At 42.8% G+C, this 22,182-nt stretch overlaps 2 protein-coding genes across 5 annotated transcripts; both read right to left on the bottom strand.

Moving 5' to 3' along the window:
• Window positions 1-25: 25 nt before the first annotated feature.
• On the bottom strand, window positions 26-15,206 carry LOC129598785 (multiple epidermal growth factor-like domains protein 8). Its single transcript, XM_055496842.1, has 16 exons — window positions 14,385-15,206; window positions 13,523-13,954; window positions 12,354-13,216; window positions 11,799-12,172; window positions 10,181-10,813; window positions 9,358-10,074; window positions 9,086-9,168; window positions 8,860-8,982; window positions 8,501-8,794; window positions 7,398-8,202; window positions 5,498-7,219; window positions 4,866-5,282; window positions 4,249-4,778; window positions 4,020-4,071; window positions 1,263-1,766; window positions 26-756 (listed from the first exon to the last, which is right to left on the bottom strand). The coding sequence occupies exons 1-16, from the start codon at window positions 14,552-14,554 to the stop codon at window positions 391-393; spliced, it is 8,085 nt and encodes a 2,694-aa protein (XP_055352817.1). The 5' UTR covers window positions 14,555-15,206; the 3' UTR covers window positions 26-390.
• Window positions 15,207-15,602: 396 nt separating this feature from the next.
• On the bottom strand, window positions 15,603-22,088 carry LOC129592570 (di-N-acetylchitobiase-like). 4 transcript variants are annotated; one of them, XM_055488662.1, is made up of 9 exons: window positions 18,848-19,465; window positions 18,425-18,576; window positions 17,966-18,030; window positions 17,668-17,884; window positions 17,269-17,307; window positions 17,019-17,151; window positions 16,683-16,780; window positions 16,335-16,496; window positions 15,603-16,164 (listed from the first exon to the last, which is right to left on the bottom strand). In XM_055488662.1, exons 1-9 carry the CDS (start codon window positions 18,942-18,944, stop codon window positions 15,853-15,855), a joined length of 1,275 nt encoding a protein of 424 aa, XP_055344637.1. In that variant the 5' UTR covers window positions 18,945-19,465; the 3' UTR covers window positions 15,603-15,852. The 4 variants fall into 4 exon arrangements, with proteins under 4 accessions (XP_055344637.1, XP_055344629.1, XP_055344622.1 ...); XM_055488654.1 differs by having other exon boundaries at window positions 15,607-16,164; window positions 18,425-18,582; window positions 18,848-19,068; XM_055488647.1 differs by lacking the exons at window positions 15,603-16,164; window positions 16,335-16,496; window positions 16,683-16,780; ... (2 more) ...; window positions 17,668-17,884; window positions 17,966-18,030 and adding exons at window positions 20,769-20,952; window positions 21,154-21,339; window positions 21,603-22,088 and having other exon boundaries at window positions 18,439-18,576; window positions 18,848-20,492.
• Window positions 22,089-22,182: the final 94 nt, after the last annotated feature.

A 22,182-nucleotide genomic window follows, 5' to 3' on the forward strand; every position in this document is an offset into this window, starting at 1 on the left:
AGCAGAAGATCACAATTTTCAATTTTTTCATCTGCTTTAATTATCAGTATTGCATTGCAATTTGTCAGCTGCAAGAAATCTGTAGAGTACAATTCTGTACACTTATACGTCTAAAACTGAATAGCTGTCGTTAAAAATAAAACCACACTCGAAACAAACTCATCCTTCTCGGTACAAAATAAGATCCAATACATAAAAATTTCCTGCCGAGTGATAAAATGACTAGAACGAAAGCGGCTCCAAAGCAAAGGATAACCAACCAATTATAAATCAAAACAGCAACCATCCCCACCCCAAAACCTATACATACAGACATACATACAGAATCATCCCAACCAAAGCTAATTTCCATCCCACCCCCCATCCCAAAAAAAACAACCACATAACTTATTAATCATTCTTGACAACATTGGCACTGAGAAACTGCGGCGTGGATACGAGCGTGGACGCTAAACAGAACCGCGCCGGACAATCTGGTCCGCCGGGCAGCTCAACGGGTAACGTGGCCACGGCCACCAATCCACCGTGTAAATACTCCACCGCCACCGGTGCATATTTGGCCACTTTAACCGCGTTCACGTCGCCGGTACCCGCTGCACCCGACGACGACGGATCACTGGGGTCGATGTGGTTGCGGCGCTTTTTCCGCAACTTCGGAACCATCTTCTTTACACCTTTGGACGTCGATGCTTCCTCATGGATTAGAGAGTCATCAGCTAATCCGTACATCGGCCTATCTGGCCGACCTTTATTCATCTAGAAATTCAAGGAATTTTTTTAACATTCGGATCAACGTATGATTAGTGCACATAAAGAGCGAAAATTCGCAAAAAGTCTCATTTCCAGTTTCTACGTGGTTGCATGATCTGTTCCAGTTAGTACAGTGTCAATCTGCATCAGTTTACTTTAATTATTAATTTAACCGCATCTATAATTTAACGCACTTACATTTACAGCGATTCACACTAAAGAGAAAATGCAGACAAAAAAGCAAATTTTGCTTGCATCTGGTTATTTTCCATTAACACTACAACTGCTGAATGCCACCGAACCGATAATTCCCTTGCCGTCACTGTTCTACGACAGACACAATACACTAAACAAATGCGTCTGGCAGACAGCGTCTGCCAAGGTTGGTGCCAAGGATCAATAAACAACATTTCTCAGATGTGCAAAACTTAAAATAAACAAAATATCTTACGTACTTTGCTTCAGTTTCATCGGTACTAAACCCTAATCATGGTGAGTCAGCAGCGACTTACCCTGTCAAAAACGAGAAACACCTTTCCAAACGGCCGTTTAGCCATCGTCTGTAGTTCAATGGCCACACGTTGTCGGTTCTGTCGTATTCCATATACATCCTTAAATTTCCATAATAAAATACAGATCGCAAGGAACAGGAAGAAGCATGAGAAGAACACAGAAAAGAAGACAAACAGATCAATGTGCGGCTGATCCTGCCGGAACAATATTCGGCCACGAGTTACATCCGATGTTGGCGATCCGATCCCATGTACCACAACATAGAATTTGGAATTCTTCAGATCATGTCCGTAATACGGAATCGTTAAGATCAGCCGGTGGCGCACATCCCGAACGATCACCACTCTATTCTGTTCCGATGCGGTCACGTATGATACGACATCCAGGGCGCGATGAAAGTCGACAACCTCGTCGATACCCCGTTGATTGTCGACGTAACGTTTGTCCACATTAACATAATGGAAACCGTTTTTCTTATCCACACTAATGGCAAACATATCATCCTGTAAAAAAAAGGTATAATTAGCATCCTATATATTAATAAAATAAGCCTTAGCGAATTCCATTTCTGTCACCCTTTTTTGAGCGATCCACTGAACCAAACTTTGATGTCTATAAGTCATTCAATAGCCGCGAGTTTGCAGATTTGCAGAAACCAGTTAGTTTTTTGAAAGTATGTGAAGTTTTAGAGAAAATCTTAAAAGAACTTAACATACAAAGTCTACGGGAAAAGTGCAGAACCCACCACTGCAAACCCACCCAAGCCACCACTGTCACGAACAGCACAGGAAAAGACATCTACACTTGATGGAACTTTGGTGTCCGTTAGTTATCGGACTGCCTTTAGTTCATAAGATTTTTATTAAGAGTTAGTTTTTTAAAATATGTAGGCTCGGAAAGTGATGTTTCTTAAAGACTGAACATGCAGAATCTCCTGGAAAGTGGGAGCGACCCAAATTCCAAAGATAAAGTAGTTGCCTTTCGCAACGGGTTGATTAGATGTATTATTAAAATTTAAAACTGCTTCCAAAGGGCGGTTGGCTTTTGCTGCCGTGCCAATAAAGTGGAATATTTTTCCTTTTTTCAAATCTCAAATAAACATCATTTTGTGAGAGACTGAAAGTCGATTTTGAGAATTTTGGTGTTCGACTGGAAATGATGTGGACTACTCGAGCAAAACAGCGAGTCCCAGTCCCACCGGGCGTACGCACTAGGATTCGAGTCTAACCGCCGCCCGGGGGGAGAAAGCGGCCCAAGGCAAATCTTTTCACGGCGACCTAAATGAGGAGCGCGCGAGCCTCCAGCAGGGGAAGGTAGAGAAGGTAAAAATATTTTTCAGAAGGGATATTTTTCCGCTAAGGAACGTAGACAAAAACGGTTTTATAAAAACAAAAACCGCATTTTTAGCATTCAAAAATTTAAAATAAACAGAAAATTTAAAAAGCGAAGCTTATCCGCATTCTAATCTATGTTTCCGCCAGCTATAAAGCATTCCGTCAGATCAGCTCCCATCAAAGGTCAAAACAAAAAAATTAGGGGAATACCCTCTCCGGTGCGCCTGGGTGCGACAAGCTACATTAATGAACCATCTGTGAGGACGTAAGCGTGAAGCGACAATGCGTTTAATGGGTTGGGGATGTTGTTGGCGTTAAATGGGTTGGGTTTGGGATGGGTTGGGGTTGGGATTGGGGAGGCGACAATGCGTTGGGGATGTACTATACAAATGCATAGATTTTTGCCAAACTTGAAACAAATTTTATAAGCACGTAACAGAAAGCGGAATCATAGGCGGCGCCTATCTGCAGCGGGGGTCGCAAGCAAGACACTGTGCTTAAGTTGTCGACGTTAATCAATAAAAAATTCACCAAAGAACACAACGAAATTTTGAAGTCTTCATCAGGTTTAAATTGTCTGTGTGTAAACAGTTGGAGGAAACTGGAAAGTATTTTTATTCTAAGTGGTCTAAAGGTTGACATCGGTGGTCGTACGGTCGCATCACTGGATTGTTTTGTCGGGACGCACTAACTAAAATTTAACGAAGCTCCGAATGGTATCTGAACCAGTAGAAGTACTGAAATACGGCTACAAAAATTTCAGTAATTATGGAGCTTTTTTTTATTTGTAGTTCTTGATAACTGACCGGCATATGCTGCTGATTGATTTGCGAGAAGCTTAAAAACTTTGTTTTATAATTGCAAACAAAAAGGACATATTCCTGGAAATTTTCTAATTTTTCGGGTCTAATTTCGGGTTAAGTCAGCGGAACGCGACAATGTTTTCTCAAAACGGCCTTAAACATTTAATTATTAAACTGTGATACATTCTAACTGCTACCAATCTGTCAGTCAACTATGGTCAAAGGCCCAAAATAAAGAATAATTTACGACATTAGTTATGATAAGCATAACCAAACAGGTATTGAGCAAATACCGTTTGTCTCTGCCAATGAAACTAATCAAACTATATTATTATTAATATTCTTATACGCTCCGCTCAATAAAACTAAATTTGCAGTCATGGGTTTGTACTTTGTAGCTTTCCATAAATAACAATTTATCGCCGATTTATTCCGCGCAGTTTGCGCGGGGTCTACTAGTACATTATTAAATTGAGAAATACTAAGTAAATTTTTGTCAAACGGAAATACTAAATAAATTTTTGTCCATTTTGTCAGATACGATTACATATCCAATGGACTTTATGTAAGAGGAGCCGCATGAAACAATCTAGGATCTCATTCAAATGTGCTAGCTTACTTGATCAGACAGAAACAGATCCACTCCTCCAGCGGTCACATCGACGTAAATCCTGTCGATCCACACAATATTAACATTTATAAACAAACATTTGTATTTGCAAACATTTTTAAGAGACTTATACCATAACTCGTAATCGACTTATACCATAACTCGTTATACCATCGGCATTATATAATTTTAAGAAAAATTCCTTACAAATCATACGACCGAATCTCTTCTAACGCACCTTATATCCACATTCAAATATTTGGGCTGAACAGCGAAAAACACCGAACGTCCCTGCCGCAGCGGTTTGGACGGGTCCCAGTTGGAGCACCGCCCCCGGGGCATTTCCGGATCAAAACAGTAATCCTCCCCGACAGACATCTGCCGGTAACACTGGTGCCCGCCCGTCGGTCGCCCAATGAAATACTCCTTGCATATTGCGCACTGCATCGTCCAGCAGGGCACACCACTAGGCATGTCTTTTTTATCCGTTCCATCGCACAACGGCTCCGTTGCCGTGTTGTTGGCGCATTTACAGCCTGTCCCGGAGAAGGCATTACACGAGTCATCGTGGCCATTGCATTCACAGGGACGACACGGATCCTGTGGTTTGGAATTGGGAGGCGGACGGAAAAAGCCAGGAAGGCAGCTTTCGCAGCGGTGCCCGGTGGTGTTGCCATCGCATTTGTAGCATATGGCGATATTATTACCCTGCACGTTATTCTGTCGATCACGATCTAAGACACCCTTCAACGAGAGGAAATCAATTCCCTGCAAAATTAACCATGTATCATGATACTATCATCGCACCAAGCCTGCAGCGATTTCACTGTACAACAAGCTTGAAAAAAAACTCACCTGGAACGGATTATCCGGCAGCATGGAATTATCACTGGTATTAAAGATTTGTGATAATGTCAGACAAATACTGGAATGCTCGTTGCAGTACGAGCTGCACGACTGACATCGTCCACCCGGCTTCGCATTTCCTACGTAGCCATCCACGCACCGCTCACATCGACTCCCCATCGTGTTGTTCATACACTGAATACAGGTGGTCAGTTCTGTGTCGCTAGGACAGTCGCTGTTTCCATTACACTGACAGGCTACCGAGCAGTCAGCTCCAACGTATCCGAAGTCGCATTTACAAGTGTCCGGTGCAATACAACGCCCCGAATGACATCCCGCACTGCAGATCGGGTTACATTGGACACCGTGGTCTGCCTCGCCGGTGAATGTAGTGGCAAATCCAGGTTTGCACGTACAGTTAAAACCCTGAAGCCAGGTGGGTAACTTTTATCTCATAAAATCAACAAAAAAAAGTATAAAATTTTCAAAATTAAACAAAAAAATTTTTCCAATAGCCTAAACACCAACGGAACGGTCACGTAACCTACGGTAATCTTTTCCCCATATGGCTCAACTAAATCAGCTGAGTGACTGCGAACTATAATCTGCCCGTATAACACCAAACGTAAACATAATCATACCGATGGAGAATCATGACATTCTTCGCTTTGCTCATCGCACGTGTGATGTCCGTTAGTGCATTCATCCTCCACTGGACACGTCAAAAAATGCCAAGTATGCCGCTGCGAGTCTTCCAAGAGTCCCACCGGCGCCGCCACTTTGGTGTTCTTAGCGTCAATCTCCACTGTCATCGAGATGATCGGCTTGGAGACATTGTTACTGGCGGCACAGAACCCTTGCAGCGGTCCACTAATTCCGCCTGACATACACGTTCCGATTCCATTACTCCCTTCCACCGCACACCATCCGGCCTTGGGAACTTTCAAGCATTCCCGACACACCGTGATACTCCGCGGTTCCCTGGGACAACGATCACGCGACCCTCCATACAATAACGCTCCACAGTTACCCAGTGGACAGCGCAGACTGACCATCGCCGGATTCAGACATTCCTCGCGGTCTTCGCTCCAAGCACACTGCTGAAACCCACCGGCCGATCCCCCAGAATTCAGACACTCGGAGCATGTTTCAAAACGGCCGCATGCCATCGGACAGTCACCCGGCGGAGACGCCTCGATATCTTCCGGTGGGGGACTCAATTTCTGCGATAATTCCACCGGAAAACAGTTCCAAGGAAACACCGGAGTCTTCCGAAACTTCTTCAATGTTTCGGTGTTCCGCTGAAAGTGTCGCGTCCAAAAACAACCCACTCTGGCTTCCGTGCATCTCTGGCAGTCCGCATAGTGACAGCGTTCGTCAGGGCAAGATCCGGGGTCTCTGATGACCGCATTGCTGCGATTACATGACAACGATGCCTCACATGTCTCATATCGTTCAATACATAGCCCGTTACCGCAGTTTGTACACCACTGACACCGGCTATCATCCTCCCCAACGCCAAACCATGGCGCTACACACGTTCGACATTCTTTCTGCTCCCGGCAGATCTTCACAACCGGCAAATTCTCATCACAGGATGTTCCTGGAAACATGCTACCCCTCACGCCGCAGTTGATGCCCGATAAAGAATTATCGAAACAGAAAGATCCATTCTCTGTCCCGCACATTCCGCATCCGTATGTCGCCAAACATAGTCGTGTATTTGCGTTCCGAGTGCAGAAATCATCCACCGGCTCGATACGGCTGAACTTAATGAATGTCTGGGGAACAAAGTTAAATCCCGATGCCAAATACAAGAAACTCTGCGAGTCGTTAGCAAAATGAACAAACCCAGGACTAAGAAATGCTGTAATATTCGGATGGGTTTCATCCAACCACTGGTTACATTTGAATCGGTAAATCAAAACTCCCTCATCAAAGACCCCGTCCGGCGTCCTGCCGCCGGCAACAATGATATAATTTCCCGAACGGACATACGTTGCTGCATGAAACATGCGAGGCACGAGTGGTCCCATGTTCTCCTGGGTTAATGTAGGCATCAAAATCCAGCGCCGTCGCCCAAGGTCCAGTACACTGAACATGCTAGACATACCCGACCGGTCAATATCGAAACGATAACCACCGAACACAAATATTGCATTGCGAAGAGGAAAATATGTGGCCGAGTGTCCATATACACCGGGCGGACGGGAACCGTTTAAAGGAAGGGCTCGCCATTGCGTATCGGTCATTTTATACGAGTAAACGATGTCACTGAAGGATTCTGCGCCTCCTCCAATTATGTAGATGGTATCTCGAACAACAGTCATCGTGTGCCCGGCAAGCCGCGGTAAATAACGCAACTGAAAAAAACAATGCAAGTTATAAACTTATAGCTTAAAATTATATTAACTGGAAACGGCAATAACACCATGGTGAAATTGTATTTATCTTTCGTATTCGTATACAAGGCGATCCTTCAGCTAACCGGCAAACAACCGGAAACAGTAACAGCAACAAAAGACGTTAATGTACACTTACAGTCAATTCCTGCCATGTTTTGCTCGTCACATTGAAGATCCATAAATCGTTGCCAACTTGCACCCGATCGGCATTCTCCACATATCCCCCATGCACAACCATCAAATCTCCCACAACGCATGAAGCATGGAAATATCGCGGTAATGGTCGCGGTCGCGGAATTTCGTCCAGCAACGTCCACCCCGCTTCGGTCAGCAAAGCATCATGAGAAATGGCCCACATATCGTTCACAATCCCTCGCAACTGATCCATTCCACTGAACAAATATGCTGTATTCTTGATAACTTCAATGCTATGCCCCACTCGAGGAGGCAACCGTATAACGGAGATACCACGTTTCCGTCTCGCATAACCTTCTTCCAATGCATATGTCGCATTGAACTTCTCCGATCGACTGGACCTGCGGAACAGTATCGTCATGATTCCCGACTTGCTGACCAGGGTCATGGGACTTTTTAGAGGACCGCATATGTTGCCTAACAATGAACTGGGTCGATTTACAGCTTCCCATAGATCAAATAAGCGGGTATCGTCTTCTGCGAGTTCAGTGGAGATGTCGGCGGTGACTAGCCAGTCGGGAAGGCCATCCGTCACGGCGATGGAATTGTTCGGGCACATCACTTCCATGGACTGGCCAATAGTTAAAGATAATGGTAAGCGATCTCCAAAGTAATCCTCCTTGCCAGAGACCAGAATCCACAGGCAAAATCCATCGAGAAGATCGTTCTCATTACCTAACCCACCACTAGTCGCATTCAGAATCAAAGTTCGCGAACGGCAACGGCTGTAGCAAATTCCTCCGCTTCTGTAACCACACAAGTTACATTACATACAAAATACCATTTTTGATTTTAACTAGCAAGAAGAAGTTTTTATTTGTGAACCACGGGATAACAGTGTGCTGACTAAATTACATCGTTAAGTTATTTCTTGTCCAGGAGAATAACGCTGCCAAGAAGAAAATAAGTTATGGTCTATGGTCTGAATTATTCATCCGTTTAACTAAATAATTTAACTACGAGTAATTTAATAAAACACAAAGTAAAGCACAGTAAGTATGTGACAGATACACATCATATAGATGCTATGCATCATATACGTACATTGGGTCGCCAAAGAAATCCGGAGGACACTTTTCACAATTCCGCCCAAAATACGGATACTCGCAATGGCAACGTCCCGTAACGCTATCGCATGGCTGGCTAATATCGGCATGGCCATTGCATGAGCATGGTAGGCATCCTTTATCGGCTGTGGCATTTCCGAATGTCCCGCGCACACATCGTTCGCAAAACTGGCCTTCCGTGTTACCAAAACACTGATCACATTGGCTAACATTTCGCGTGCACGTGCTGTGGAAATTACAGCCACAGTCGATTTCACACTGCGCTCCCGTCCTGCCACAAACAAGAAAATAAAATTCACGGCAGCAAACATTGTTTAAGGTTGCGGCTAAACTGACCATCCGAGATCGCATATGCATTTGAACGGTTCCAAATTCGGCATGAGAACATCGGAGCATTTGCCGTTTAAGCATTCCCGGTCACATGTTTTAATGCACGTTGTCCGACCGTCGCCTTTGTAGCTAAGCAGAATACACAGACAGATGAAACAAACAGCTTTTTGGATGATAGAAAAATCCATGTTGGTAGAGATGATTGGTGCACTGCAATGACAAAGTGACTTACCCAGGAGCGCATTCACACCGGTAGTCGCCTTTAACGTTAACGCATGTTGCATTCTCATGGCAGTCAGCAATTCCCAGAGCACACTAACAGTAAGAACAAAAATAACATATCACATAAACCCGTGATTATATAGGAAAACGGACTATCATTTAAAGCGCTTACAATACGTCTACGTCTAAATCAAAAACTGATATAACCGATTCAACAACAGATGCAGTCTTACGATACAAATTCATTCACAACATACAATCCCATATTCTCTCCGAGCATACCTCATCGACATCTGGGCATGTACTGTACGACCACACATGCCCCGCTGATCCATTGCCATTCCGTGGACACACTAAATCATCCGTCAAGTTCAAACCCACGGAATTTCCGGTTAGACATTCTCCTTGCCGGGGATCCTTCCCTGTCTTCGAACACCATCCACAGCTTGGCCGCGACAGACAGCTATCGCAATCTTTAATTTCTTTACAATCCGTACATGGATCCGTCACCTCGGCATTCTCCCAGAATCGACACTGCCCGAAAGCTGCCATTACACTCAGCGCACTTTTAGGCAAACACTGTCCCAGTGAATGACACCACAGACATTTTTCCGTCGCGTGGACACAGGTCGAACAGGAGGTGTGTTTCGTGCAGTCGGTTTCGATTGACAAGGCACGATCCTGCGATACTAAGCTGCTGCGGTAACAACCGTGAGCCACCGTATCCCATTTGCAGTGGCGTTCGTGGTTGCAGGATGACGCATCGTTCAGCATATGACAGGATGGACACTGGTGGACATCAACAGTCAGATAAATCGATTCACCATTGGGATCGTTGCACAATGAATAGGCATTCGGATCGGTGGGTTTTGGATAGCATTCCTGTGTTGTGCCACACCAACCGCAACTCATATCGGAAAGGCATTTCCAGCAGTTACTGTAACGAGTACAGCCGGAGCCGCCGGTGGTGAACGGCTCCAAATTTTTTGTCTCAAACGGCTAAAACCAACATAAAAAGGTTGTTTACAATAGTCCAAAAAACTCAACCTGGTAACACTTTTGCGTAAAGTAACGAAAACTGGTATACTACACTGAGTAATCTCACCTGGCTAACAATGGAATTTCCATTCCAAGATAGGTACAAATGAACCTCGAAATCCGGTGAAATTCTCTGTTTAATTACGGTCATTTGGTAAACAAATTTTACATAATACGTCCCATCCACATCCGGAAACAACGGCGATCCATCATGCCGACTGATTTCTGATTTGATGGGGAAGATACCGCGGGACTCGACTACCAACTCTGCATTCTTGGGATCGCTGTCTTTACTGAGCCATAACTGCGCAACGCCATCAAACCCGGCCGAATTCCCCATCCGTTCCCACATACGCAACTGCGCATCCCATGTGGATTTGGGATTAGCGCCGAGCGGATGCAGGAAGCCGCGCATTTCCACAATTAACGTGCCCATATCCCGGTCGGGTGGGAAACGAACGATAGGGTGGTATGACAGCGCGGAAGTTTCAATTAAGTTCACTTCATCGGGGATCTGGAGGTCCGGATCTGGTTGATAGAGAAGAAATGTCAGGCCGGATTTCGAGGGCGGTAGCTGGCACTGGTCAGTGTAGTCCACTGTTTGGGGACGAGTGTTTAGTGACCACGAAGCGGCATCTTTTACACGTTTATCCAGGCAATTATCGCGATTTGTTGGGACGTTAGCTACGCACTTTGAGGTCTGTAAAAATTTTAAAACGTATAGTAACTTCCTAGATATGTTAAAGGGTAATACAACTTGACCGGTCTATAAAATACCGCTGCATCTCAGAATAAGTGCATACAAATGATACAAGTAAGTACTTTCTGCAGTGCAGAATACAGAAAGTCCCTGCAATATGTATATCAGTATCAGAAAGCCAAAACTCATTTTGGTTTTTATATCAACGGCATGATTCTAATAATGCAGAAATTTCTGAGCTTCTTGCTGTGGTTATTAACAGTATTAACAAAAATAAATAACGAAACAATTTCCACAAAAGAAATCTCAAGGTTCACTCATGTTAGGTAATTCGAAATTTTATGAATACTGTACAGCTTGAAGGCTGAGACCGATCATATTTATAATTTATTCAACTGGCACAGGACTAAGAAAACTCCGCAATGCTAGCAGTAGTTTACTTTTGTGCTGCTATGAATTACCAAGCCTCATATGTAATAAATACAACGCCTAGAAGACGTTTAGTGCTTACATTTCAGTGTGAATTCAAAATTCTTTTTAAAAAAATACCGCGCATGAATGCAAATTACCCATAAACAGACTCCCACAACAGAGCACGAGTAACGCCAATATAAATCAGCCAACTAAATGTACACCAATCAGCACATCCATTAGCTGGATCGCTTACACAGTTATAACAACTCAATAATGATAAATATCAATCATAAAAGTTTTGATACTTCAGGCGTAACCTACGTTTATGATCATCAGTTAAAGAGTCACACTACACAACGATAAAACCAGTTCCTCCTCAAATCGCATCGAACAGGTCAACGCGACTGCACCACCATAACCAAGGTCAATCGGCAACAATCAACGCACAAGGCCGGATACCCGATCGAAAGTTATACACACTTAACAGAATTTTGTTGAGCAATCGTTCCCGACAGCAATGTCATTTCCTACTTACAACCGGCACTTCAGCCGCCAATCTAAACATTCTTACCTGTAAACACCATGAGCACTGTTTGGGCTGTTTGAATGCCAAACAGGAAGTGCAGGTGGAGAGTGCCGGACACAGACCGGGACAAGAGGGATTGCTAACAGCGCCGCAGATACTCTGCGCACCCTGTTGACCCACACAGACTCCGTGATCGTCTTCCTCGGATGATTTCACGCACCATACACACGAAAGATCGCCTTCACATGTCGCTCGATCAGGATAGTCTTTAACACAATGGTAGCCCGTCGAGGTAACCAAATCAGGAAGGGACAATTTTTCCAATTTATTGAGCATTATATCCGATAAGCCGCCGTAAATAATGAGATTATTATTGCTGAGTATTGTGGAATGGCCGAACCGATTGAGATCAGGAAATGCTAAAAATGCAAACATACTCTTAATGATCCGGTAACACAGATTCTTAACGAGTACTTTTAAACTGCCCTCACAACTAATAAGATAAATTAAATAACATTTAACTCTCTGTGTATCCTCCTCAGGACGGTGAAATGCAGTAACACATTATTTACGCAAGAAAAATAATTTTTTACAACTTACAGAGATTCTTTTCGGCAATCATGGTCTGCGTGACAAAAACCTGACAGTCCAAATGGTACAGATACACGCCGCTCTCCGTACAATAGCGAGTATTCCCCATATCATATCCACCCGTGATAACCATATAAGATCCCACTACATCTGCCTTATGAAATACCAAATGCGAATACAATGCCAGGGAATCCGGAGGAAAACGCTGTCCGACCGACGTCCAGATCTGTTCCCGCAGATGATACATGAACATCAACCCGTCGTCCAGTACCATACTGCGTATTCCACCAAAAACCACCAAACTCTGCAGTGGAGCGTAGAATACCGTCGAATGTCCGGCCATTTTCAAGTACGGACCTGGACCACTTTTCGGATATTCCACAGACCATTGATTAGCAGCCGGGGAAAATACAAACAACGTGTTGGATAAAGATCCGTTTTTCATATATCCACCAAAAATATATATGGTCTCTTCCACCACTGTCGCGCTGTGGCCTGCCAAACCAGGTATAAGAGGAGGTAAAGATTTCCAAACACCGTTCAGAAAGCTAAAAGCCCAAAAATCCTCCACTACCACATGCCGGGAATTTAATCCGCCCAAAACGAGCATAGTATTATTGAGTATTATGGCTGAGTGGAGATAGCGACCAGTGGGTTTCTCCGTGGAGAGGTTCGAGTACTGGAACGGTGCCCATTTATTGTCGGCGATGGAGTATGTATCCAGAGTATCCAGCACGGAAACAAAATCATATCCGCCAAAAATCCACATAGACTGGTTGAAAAATACAGCAGAATGGCCAGCTCGTCTTGCTCCCTTTTCCAGAAGGGTACTCGATAATACCGGTTTTATGTCGATTAAACGACATGATTCACTACAAAATGCAGAAATTAGACAAATACATTCACTGCTTAAAATTTTGAGCACATTAAGGTATTAATAAAGCACAATAGTCTGGCTTTGTGATAAACATAAAAAGAGCAAAGTAAACAGAAGATGATTTTCAAATGGAAGTACAGAACGAGTACAGACAATTATTGAGAAAATACAGTAATACTGATACAAATTACATATTATTACCCGAAAATCATTAAACAATACATCAAAAACAGTAACGAAACAAAACTTATTGTTAACAAAAACAAAGCATGTGTGAAAGTGTCGATCAACACGCACTGACCTGGTATCATCCGAACAGACACACCCGGGATCGTTGCTATCGCACGGGGTATCCTTGGCCGGCACTTCCGGACAAGCCATTGGACATTTATTATCACAGTCACTGTGTATCACACCAGGCGAGCAATCCCCATTGCAGCCAGTGCAATTAATCACCCGGAAGGTTGCATTAATTAGCAACAGACGCTGACAACCAGCTGCCACTTGGACGAATATCTTCGGTGTGCTGGAGACAATGCTCAGCAGTTCCCGCTTCGTCCCCTCCACAAACGGAGACAGGGAGGCCAGGGGAGGATCTTCCAGTGAGTCTCCATCGAACACCAACACGCAGCTTTGGAAGGAGCAGTCTCCGATGATCTGCGTTACGGAAAAATGGATGTTCGTACCGAATGCCGAGCCATCGATAAACCACTGGCACGGCAAATGTCCCGCACTAGACAGTCACAAAAACGTGGATAAAAATATCTGCGTAAACAATATTGCGTAACTTAACCCAAACAAAACACAGACAGATGCTCTTCAACATTATACCACAAAGACATGACAATGCAAATACTCGTAATTTAACAAACTTTCCGAATCGCAGGGATGAAAACAAATGTTCATCCAAACATGTGGCAAAAAAACCCAAGAATGCAAAAAATAAGCTTTTTATTTTAGATGTTGATATCAACCAGTCTAAAATTTACCAGTTCAACAGAATAACGTTAAATAAATAAAATCAACGTTTCTATCGGTTCTTTTGAAAGGATTTTTGTCTTCTGCGAGTTCAATTTGTTAATGCAAAAATATTTGTTCACACAATTATGCAACTCTGTTTTAGTGTAAAATTATCCGAACATAATTATGCGCTGCGTTTTTACCTTTTCAGATTCTTTTTCTCCTGGAACGTCAAATTCCCCGTGGGAACGGCAATTAAGTGACGGCTGGGACTTTCCCTCGTACATTCAAATTCCGCCTTGAACACAACATCCGCATCACCGATTACCAATGAGATGATGGTAAAAATCAGCAGAGTTTCCAGACAACCCATTCCCGCACCCCCGGTGGAAGGAATTAATTTTCACGGGAAGCCAGACATTTTCCAGTGGCGCTGCTCAGACTGGCAGCTGTGCACGACGTCGCAAAAGACGGTCAACTGTAGAACAATCAACTACCGACGTTGTCAATGCATGGTGCTTTCAAGTGGCGGACGCGCACACTGATCAAAAGCACCATAATCTTGATACTTTCAAGAGATCCTCAAAATGCATATGTAAAGAAATGCCGAGTAGGAATGATAAGTGGCGCGTGGAGCTACTTGGCGCAGACGACTGGCCTGCTGCTGCCATCAACATCGGCGGGCCGATATGGGGACGATAAATATTATGCCAGTGCCATGCAAAATTTTTCCACGCTGAACTGTACAATAATAAAAAACTTGCGTTTTCAAAACAGATCTCTAATAGACTGATACCAAATCATAAGGCACTTTCCGAAGCTCCTACGTTCTGTTGGTTGCAAAATGTACCACAAAACTGGATCCACGCAACATACACAATCCCTCCTTCTCCACCAGCTTCAAGCCCATGAGAAAAAAAGATGCCGTAAAATTTTGATGCAACCTTAACGAAAGTATTTTGCGCTCACATGGCTAGAATTAGTGAGGCAGTGAAAAAAATGTCAAAACAGACAATAAAATCCCCACCGACTTTCACTGGTTGAAATGATCGATAACAGCCCCGGGGCGAAATTGTCAAATTGATTAATTGATGCACAGGCAATTTGCTCTGACGCACGGTAACCGCTCCTAGTTGTTTGTCACTTCAGTTTTGCATTGTTACAGCGGGTGCCTTTTATCAATGCGAGGTCTTTATAATTAAGCAGAGATTTTATTTGTTTTGGTATTTGACAGTGATAGAAGGAAGACAACCTATACGCTAGTACCTAGACCACTCCACTATCTACCGTAAAATTAAACAAGATTTTGTCATAGGCGATTTGCGAGACTGCATTAAGGTCTTAATTTCCAAGTTGATAAAAGCGTACTTTTCAACTGATTCCGTCCATTTCCGGGCATCAACACACCGGCATATTTGATACCGCAACAAAACCGGCAAACCAAATAGGTAATTTTATTTACCAGTTAGAAGCATTTTCAACAAAATTCTGTAAGACAACAAAAATCGTAACAATTAATTGTCCATGTATTGATCCAATCTGCTCATGCCATTGTGTTGCATCATACATGCAAGACTCTCAGATATCACATTTTCCTTCCTCATAATGTCTATAAAAAATTGGCGAGCGCGCAACGTACAGTAAGTGCAGCCAGCTGCATGCGCCTAATATTCATACTTTGGCATCGATCTGAGATGCTTTATTGTGGGAAAGCGGAGCTGAATTAAAATTTGTCTCCATCTTGGGCTGGTCAGCGAGTTTGTTGATTGCTGTCATTGCGTAGCTATCCCAGTTGGACTCCGTAGGAATGGTCTGCCAGTACTTCCGTCGCAGATTGTCGGCATCGGTTCCGTTGAGATTGCTCAGGTAGCCAATGTGCCAGTAGCCGACTCCTCGTAGATCGTTACTCACGGTCCACAAATATTTCATCAGCAAACTGTATTCGTTATCGTAATGCACTTGTCGTATTCCTCCAGTGGCATTCTGCATAACACATAATGTAATCGTATAGTGCGACTTTTTTAATAATACTCGTATTAAACCCAGATGCAACAACGCCTATACAATTTCGATCAGCACACTGAGCACAGTTCCGTACAGTACGTATGTTTTAAAATTAGTTAACAATGTGCTAAATCTTTGGATTAACTTACAATGTAATTAAACTGAGGCGATTGACCGGGTTGATTCCATAAATTCTTGGTCGAATTCGGCTGGAGACTACCGACGATTAAATCAATACCAACTTGTGTGCCGACTAAATCACTGCAGGGTGCACCGTGGTATGTCGCTTTGGGAAGTTCACACACATTATCCTGAAAACTTGAACGTAGTTACGGAAGTGTGCCCTTGTGTTGTGAAAACGACTAACATGCTTGTAATCTGATATCGATGTAAATCTTTTTCATTACTATACGGATACCAGATAGATACATGTTTGCTTCTGCGGGATAATAAAAAAAAACTGAAATAGGACTATTTAAAAACGTTAGCGTACTTACATCTCCCAGTTTGTCACAAGGGTAATCGTAGCCGAACAATGGCAGTCCAAGTACTAGTTTGCTGGGAGGTATACCCAGGTTGAAAAATCCTCGAATGCCTGTAAGAAATCACATTGGGGAGTTATATATTTATGTACGTACGATTAAACGATCTTAATCAGTTCGTAAAATCGCTTAAAATTATGGTTTGAATTCCACATCACAAAGGTTACAACTCGATTTCAGAGAAACTACCGCCACAATATGTAAAATGTAGTCTCACTAACAATGTAGTATTAATCTGCGCTAACGAAAATATTTCGCCACAAGATAAAATTTTATGTGTCTCTTGCCTACCGTCAATTAAGCGGAAGTATGGCGCATTGGACATTGCAATACATGGTCCCCAAACCTGTCCTTGAAGGCAGTACGCCATGACGAATAAATAATCACTAGCATCTGCTAATCCCTTATAATCATAACAACGCTCCTGAAAAACAGTGGATTCTGCGCTATTTTTTTAGCTGGGCAGAACAATGAAAAACTAATCTTTGCATATAAAAAATAAAAAACTTAATGCACGATTTCTGCAATTTGCGCCACCTACATCCACGCAATAAGTCGCCCATGCGGTATCAAAAACCACCTGCAAACACAATGATTAATGCGTTAGCAAACTGCAATACTACTCTGTATGTATGAAAAAGGCGTAATGATTCTGCTTGAGTTATGTGCTTCACATATATATATGGGTAATTCGGCACAAAATGCAGAAATATCATGAAAGGATCTGCACGCTTTGTAAATAATGTTTCGCAATAAGTATTATAAATTTGCAGTTTAGTAAAATCGATGAGAGAGCTGAGAAATGAAACTACGCACAGAACACTTAAAAAGCAACGTAAATAATCTCAAATGCCGGCAATAATAACGCTGTATTTACGAACAAGAGGATCTGGTTAAAACAGTAACGTTATATACAGTACCCTGTTTTTACGTATTGTACCTGTGCGCCAGGAAGTTCTCGATTAAAGGCCATCTTGGTTTCATTAACCAGATCCACCAAAGCCTGACGCTGCGGACTGCCGGCGGCAATGGGATACTCTGGATCGAAATTGATACCATCCAAAAAATCATGTTTCAAGCGCTTGACAATGTCACTGATCCATTGCTGGCGATATGTTACATTCAGCAACTGTTCATAAGGATATTCTCCCACAATGCTGCGAAAACAAACAATCGGTCAGTAATACATAATTTTCCGGTTAATACAGCTGAATGGGAATTTATGACTGTGGACGTACTGCAGCTTAACACCATTTTCGTGTGCCAGACATATCAGTTCGTCCGTGAAATTCCACATTGCCAACTAAAACACAGTTAGCACATCTTGTAAAAACTAGTAAATGTCTATGCAAATTTTTGCAAGCATGAAGATATCTGACTGTGCGCTAGGAAAGCAGAGTAACGCAACCGCAAAGAATGCCTTATAAATTAACGTATAAAATACGTTATTTACTCGTTTTTAAATAAACATTTACTTATGCAGCAAATACTTTGCAAACACATCATTAGAAATTTAATGAATCTAATCCGAACTATACAATACACTCCTTTATCTATGCACTCGTTCCATGCTATTCATAGAGTAATGCAGGTATAGTTCGTAACATTTTACATAACCACCGAAATCAATAGAAGTACTGCAGCGTTCCAGAATCTCCAAGTTTTCTAACTACAGTGACAAAAGCTCCAGTACCTACCGTGGTCAACACTTTCCAGTCGTACAGTTTGTAAACACTAGGATTCATCCCGGTGCTATCAGCAAATCCATAAACTTCCTTTTTGTGCTTGGATGCCGGTATTCGTTCGCACCAAGCGGTATTGTTGCATGGACAAGGGCGTGTAACATTTGCTGCATCTTTCAACAAAACAAGAGACAAACATCTTAATTTGTTTGAATGATTGCATAGAATTTGTAATGCCATGAAATCTGTTATACTCTGAATAATAATAATAACTCTGTACTCCACGTGAACCACATTTATATTAATAGACCAGGTTGGAAATGTACATCTGTTTTCGGAAAGAAACCATTAAACTCATAGGAAATAACAAGTGTTAATTTTTGATAAATCTGGTATACCGATTTTTAACAGCTGCAAATATGTAACCTTTTTTGTTACCTGAAATATCAGCACCAAATGCTATAGCGGTAAGAGAAGAAAGAACCACTGTTAATGTGATTAACAATTTCGGATGATCCATTTTATCCGCTAGCATAAAAAACAACTTCCACACTACGCAAATGTACGAGCGAATAAAAAAAAACTGCTCTGCTTTGAAAGCTTAAATACGATCTCGAAGATCGAACAAATTGCGATCACGTTGAAAGATGCAGTAGTTTTCATTTTTTACTTCCAGGACTGGCTTCGCGCTATAAATTACGCCACCAGCAGTTTGTGACACATTTGTGATCACAAATGTGCCAGCGTCAAGCGATGCCAAAGTGATGCTGTAATTATTATAAATCAGTATTGGCGGTAAACATATGAACTCGGTACCGCGAACATCCTTAAATTTCTACGAATACTTTGATTAATGGTCATTTCCGGATCTCCGTACGGCCATTATCATCAACAAATGCCAGAAGCGAGAAACTCGCAAGAAAAAACACCTGTAAAAGGAGGAAGAACTCTGCTGGATTTGGCTAAGGCCAAAATTTATGTTAATACAGACTCAAAAAAACAAAAGAACAGCTGTCAGCTACAGTTATAAAGCCACCCAGCTAAGATTCATCGCAACAGAAAACTGTCACATAACCGCTACCGCTGAAACATTATGACGCTCCATACGACGTTTGACGGACGGTGGAATCCACTGCGGATCAGCGTTTTCTTTGTCATCCGACGTCTGATCCGCCTTTTCGTGCAGCTCCTGAATTCCACTTTTCAGGCCTTGGATATCGACTGATTCCTTCTTGCCCACGGTCGCAACTTTACTGGACTGAATATCAAATAATTCGGCGCTGGGAGCAACAAAGGGCGCATAGTGCCCAGCATACTGGACCGATGGCAACTGAGTCAAAATCAGTGCGTACCCGCTCAGCTGGCCACATTCAATTCGCTCCATCAAAACCGGCAAACGGGGATTTTTCTTTTTCTCCATCGCATCAAACAATGCCGACACACAGACCGAATCGTTGCGATAATCCGAAATGGCCACATCAAACGCCGGTGGGACGGGCGTCATGCTCTTCTCGCAACCATAAAATGCCATGTCGATGCCTTTCGGGAAAGGTCCAGCCATACCTTTGTTAGAATGGAAGTGGGGTTTTGGTATAGAATTGCTGGAAGTACTTGGTAAAGGCAAGCTGCTCTTGAGTGGACTATATTTGCTACTTCCAGCCACAGAAGCGGTGTTCGCACTCGCAGTTTTCATGTTCTCAGGCAAAGGTGGGAGCTGCAGCAAGTTGCGGGCTTTTTCCGTGTCGTTCCGCATCGACAGAGCAAAACCGCTGCAGCTGATAACTTCATCCGGTTTCGGTGCTGCGACGATGTCATCAAAAACATGACAGTTATTTCCACTGGGTGCCGGTTGCTGCTGGAAGAAACGTTTGGAAGACTGCGCACCGTATTGATGTAACGGTATCCACTGGCCACTGTAAAATCGCTGCTGTTCGCTGTAGCGCTTAAACTGATAACGAGTGGTGCGCTGGAGTTCGGAAAATACGGCATAACGAGAAACAAAATTATAAACGCGGTGCTCCATGAAAGCACGGACATCTTCCACACCCATTGGACAGTGTGACAAGGTCAACTGCAGTGTACCCTATCAAATAAACAAAATAACAATAAATCTCATAAGCTGACTGAGTTCGATGCAAATCAAGTGAGATAATGCCTGACATATACTTCTATATATAGACGGACATTTTTGCCTTTTATACTAAATAACTTTTTGCCCAGTCGAGAAACCAAGAAATTATGAAGTGTGCAAAAGAAGAGATTATAACAAAACATTAAGATGGAGGAAACAATAGCATCTCCGGTAACCGCAAATTAAATTTAGAAATTCGAACATACAAAAGATTTCTCTCCCACTTACACAATCTGCCAAAAAATACGATTCAAATGGATTTAGATCCAGGTATCTTGTGTGGCCACGCTCGAACGCTCTGGCAAAGAACCTGGCAAAGGCTCCCAGAGACAAATGGGCGGTTTGTGCGTGTCCATTTCGCCAGTCCAAATCAGCAGCGCACGCAACATCAATTTCTGATCCCAGTTCCGATCTATAGCGCAAAAGGTGTACTTGTATTACAAGAATAAACGCATTTTTTTCACGATACGTTTTATTTGTACAACGGTACACTGTACACAACTGGTGCACAACAACTGCATTAATGTTAATTATAAGTTTGCAACAATATCACTGTAATGGAGTTAAAAAGGTAAACTAGAGCAGTTTGCTTTAACATGACGTCAGTACTGACCTGAACAATTCCAGATAGCGAGATGCCTCAAATGCTGACATATAGCGAGCGTAAATGCGACTGAGACGACGCTCCATCTTATCATCGCTGACATCGCTCTGTGATGCTGACTTTTGACCACAACGCGGAAGTAGTTCGAATTCTTCCTTAAAATCGCGTTTGGCCAACTGGTACATATATCCACCACTGCAAAAAAATTGATAAACTAGGAAATTCTTGAAATTACGGAAACAACTGTTTTTTAATTTTTTTAATTTCTTATACAATTAAACAGAATTAATGTTAAAATGCCTTAAGTTGGCGGTTAATCAACAGATACGGAAATTTAATCATTTTTCGGAATCAGCAGTCTCAAAATTGACATGATGGGCCTAGATCAAAATGAGACTAGATCAATAACAACCAAACCCGACTGCGTGAAACATAGTTAGCTAAGCTAAGAGACTTACTGGTGAAAATGTCCATCAAGTTTGGGAAGCTGTCGAAAGTTCTGGATCTTCGCGCAGCGCTTGGAGAACGGAAAATATTTTTTTGCTTGAACTTTTACTTCCAGCACATACGGGCTCGATGGGATCGTAACCATTTTAACCGTATCCGTAGGCTCCGCAACAGATAATTCATTCTCGGCAAAGTCGGTTTGATCTAACTTTCTTTTTCCGCTCGACAACCCATCTCCGGTGGCGTCTTTCTCTTCCGAGATACTGAAAGATGATTCCATTTCAGCATCAGCGATGCCATGCACGACATCTGTTGGCCGAACAATAAGCGAATCCAACAAACTCGCCAGTTTTGAAAAAGAGATGGGAATCCAACAGAATAAAACAAAACAAAAAGATGGCGGAAAGCCGCGAAAATCAAGAAAAGCATCCGAAAATAAGCCAACAAAATAATGGCAGTTTGAAGAAACTCGTTCTCGAGACCAAACGGAAGACCAGATCAAAAGTGACCAAAGTCACCAAACCTGCCCCTTCATATCAGACTAAGAAGGAGAAAGTCGAATCACAGTGTGACATTCTACGAGCGGCAGCT

Source organism: Paramacrobiotus metropolitanus, unplaced genomic scaffold (assembly GCF_019649055.1).
Source record: "Paramacrobiotus metropolitanus isolate TYO unplaced genomic scaffold, Prichtersi_v1.0 Parri_scaffold0000003, whole genome shotgun sequence".
NCBI classification, from domain to species: domain Eukaryota; kingdom Metazoa; phylum Tardigrada; class Eutardigrada; order Parachela; family Macrobiotidae; genus Paramacrobiotus; species Paramacrobiotus metropolitanus.

Excerpts from the sequence above, each read along its gene's own strand:
- LOC129598785 (XM_055496842.1), bottom strand. The coding sequence starts at position 14,554 with ATGGGTTGTCTGGAAACTCTGCTGATTTTTACCATCATCTCATTGGTA. Across the intron at positions 10,814-11,798 it reads AGTGCTCATGGTGTTTACAG|ACCTCAAAGTGCGTAGCTAA; the intron begins GTAAGAATGTTT and ends AAATTTTTACAG. Across the intron at positions 1,767-4,019 it reads ATCTGTTTCTGTCTGATCAA|GATGATATGTTTGCCATTAG; the intron begins GTAAGCTAGCAC and ends TTTTTTTTACAG.
- LOC129592570 (XM_055488647.1), bottom strand. The coding sequence starts at position 21,871 with ATGGAATCATCTTTCAGTATCTCGGAAGAGAAAGACGCCACCGGAGAT. Across the intron at positions 21,340-21,602 it reads CTTGATGGACATTTTCACCA|TGGTGGATATATGTACCAGT; the intron begins GTAAGTCTCTTA and ends ATTTTTTTGCAG. Across the intron at positions 20,493-20,768 it reads CGTATTTTTTGGCAGATTGT|GGTACACTGCAGTTGACCTT; the intron begins GTAAGTGGGAGA and ends TTTATTTGATAG.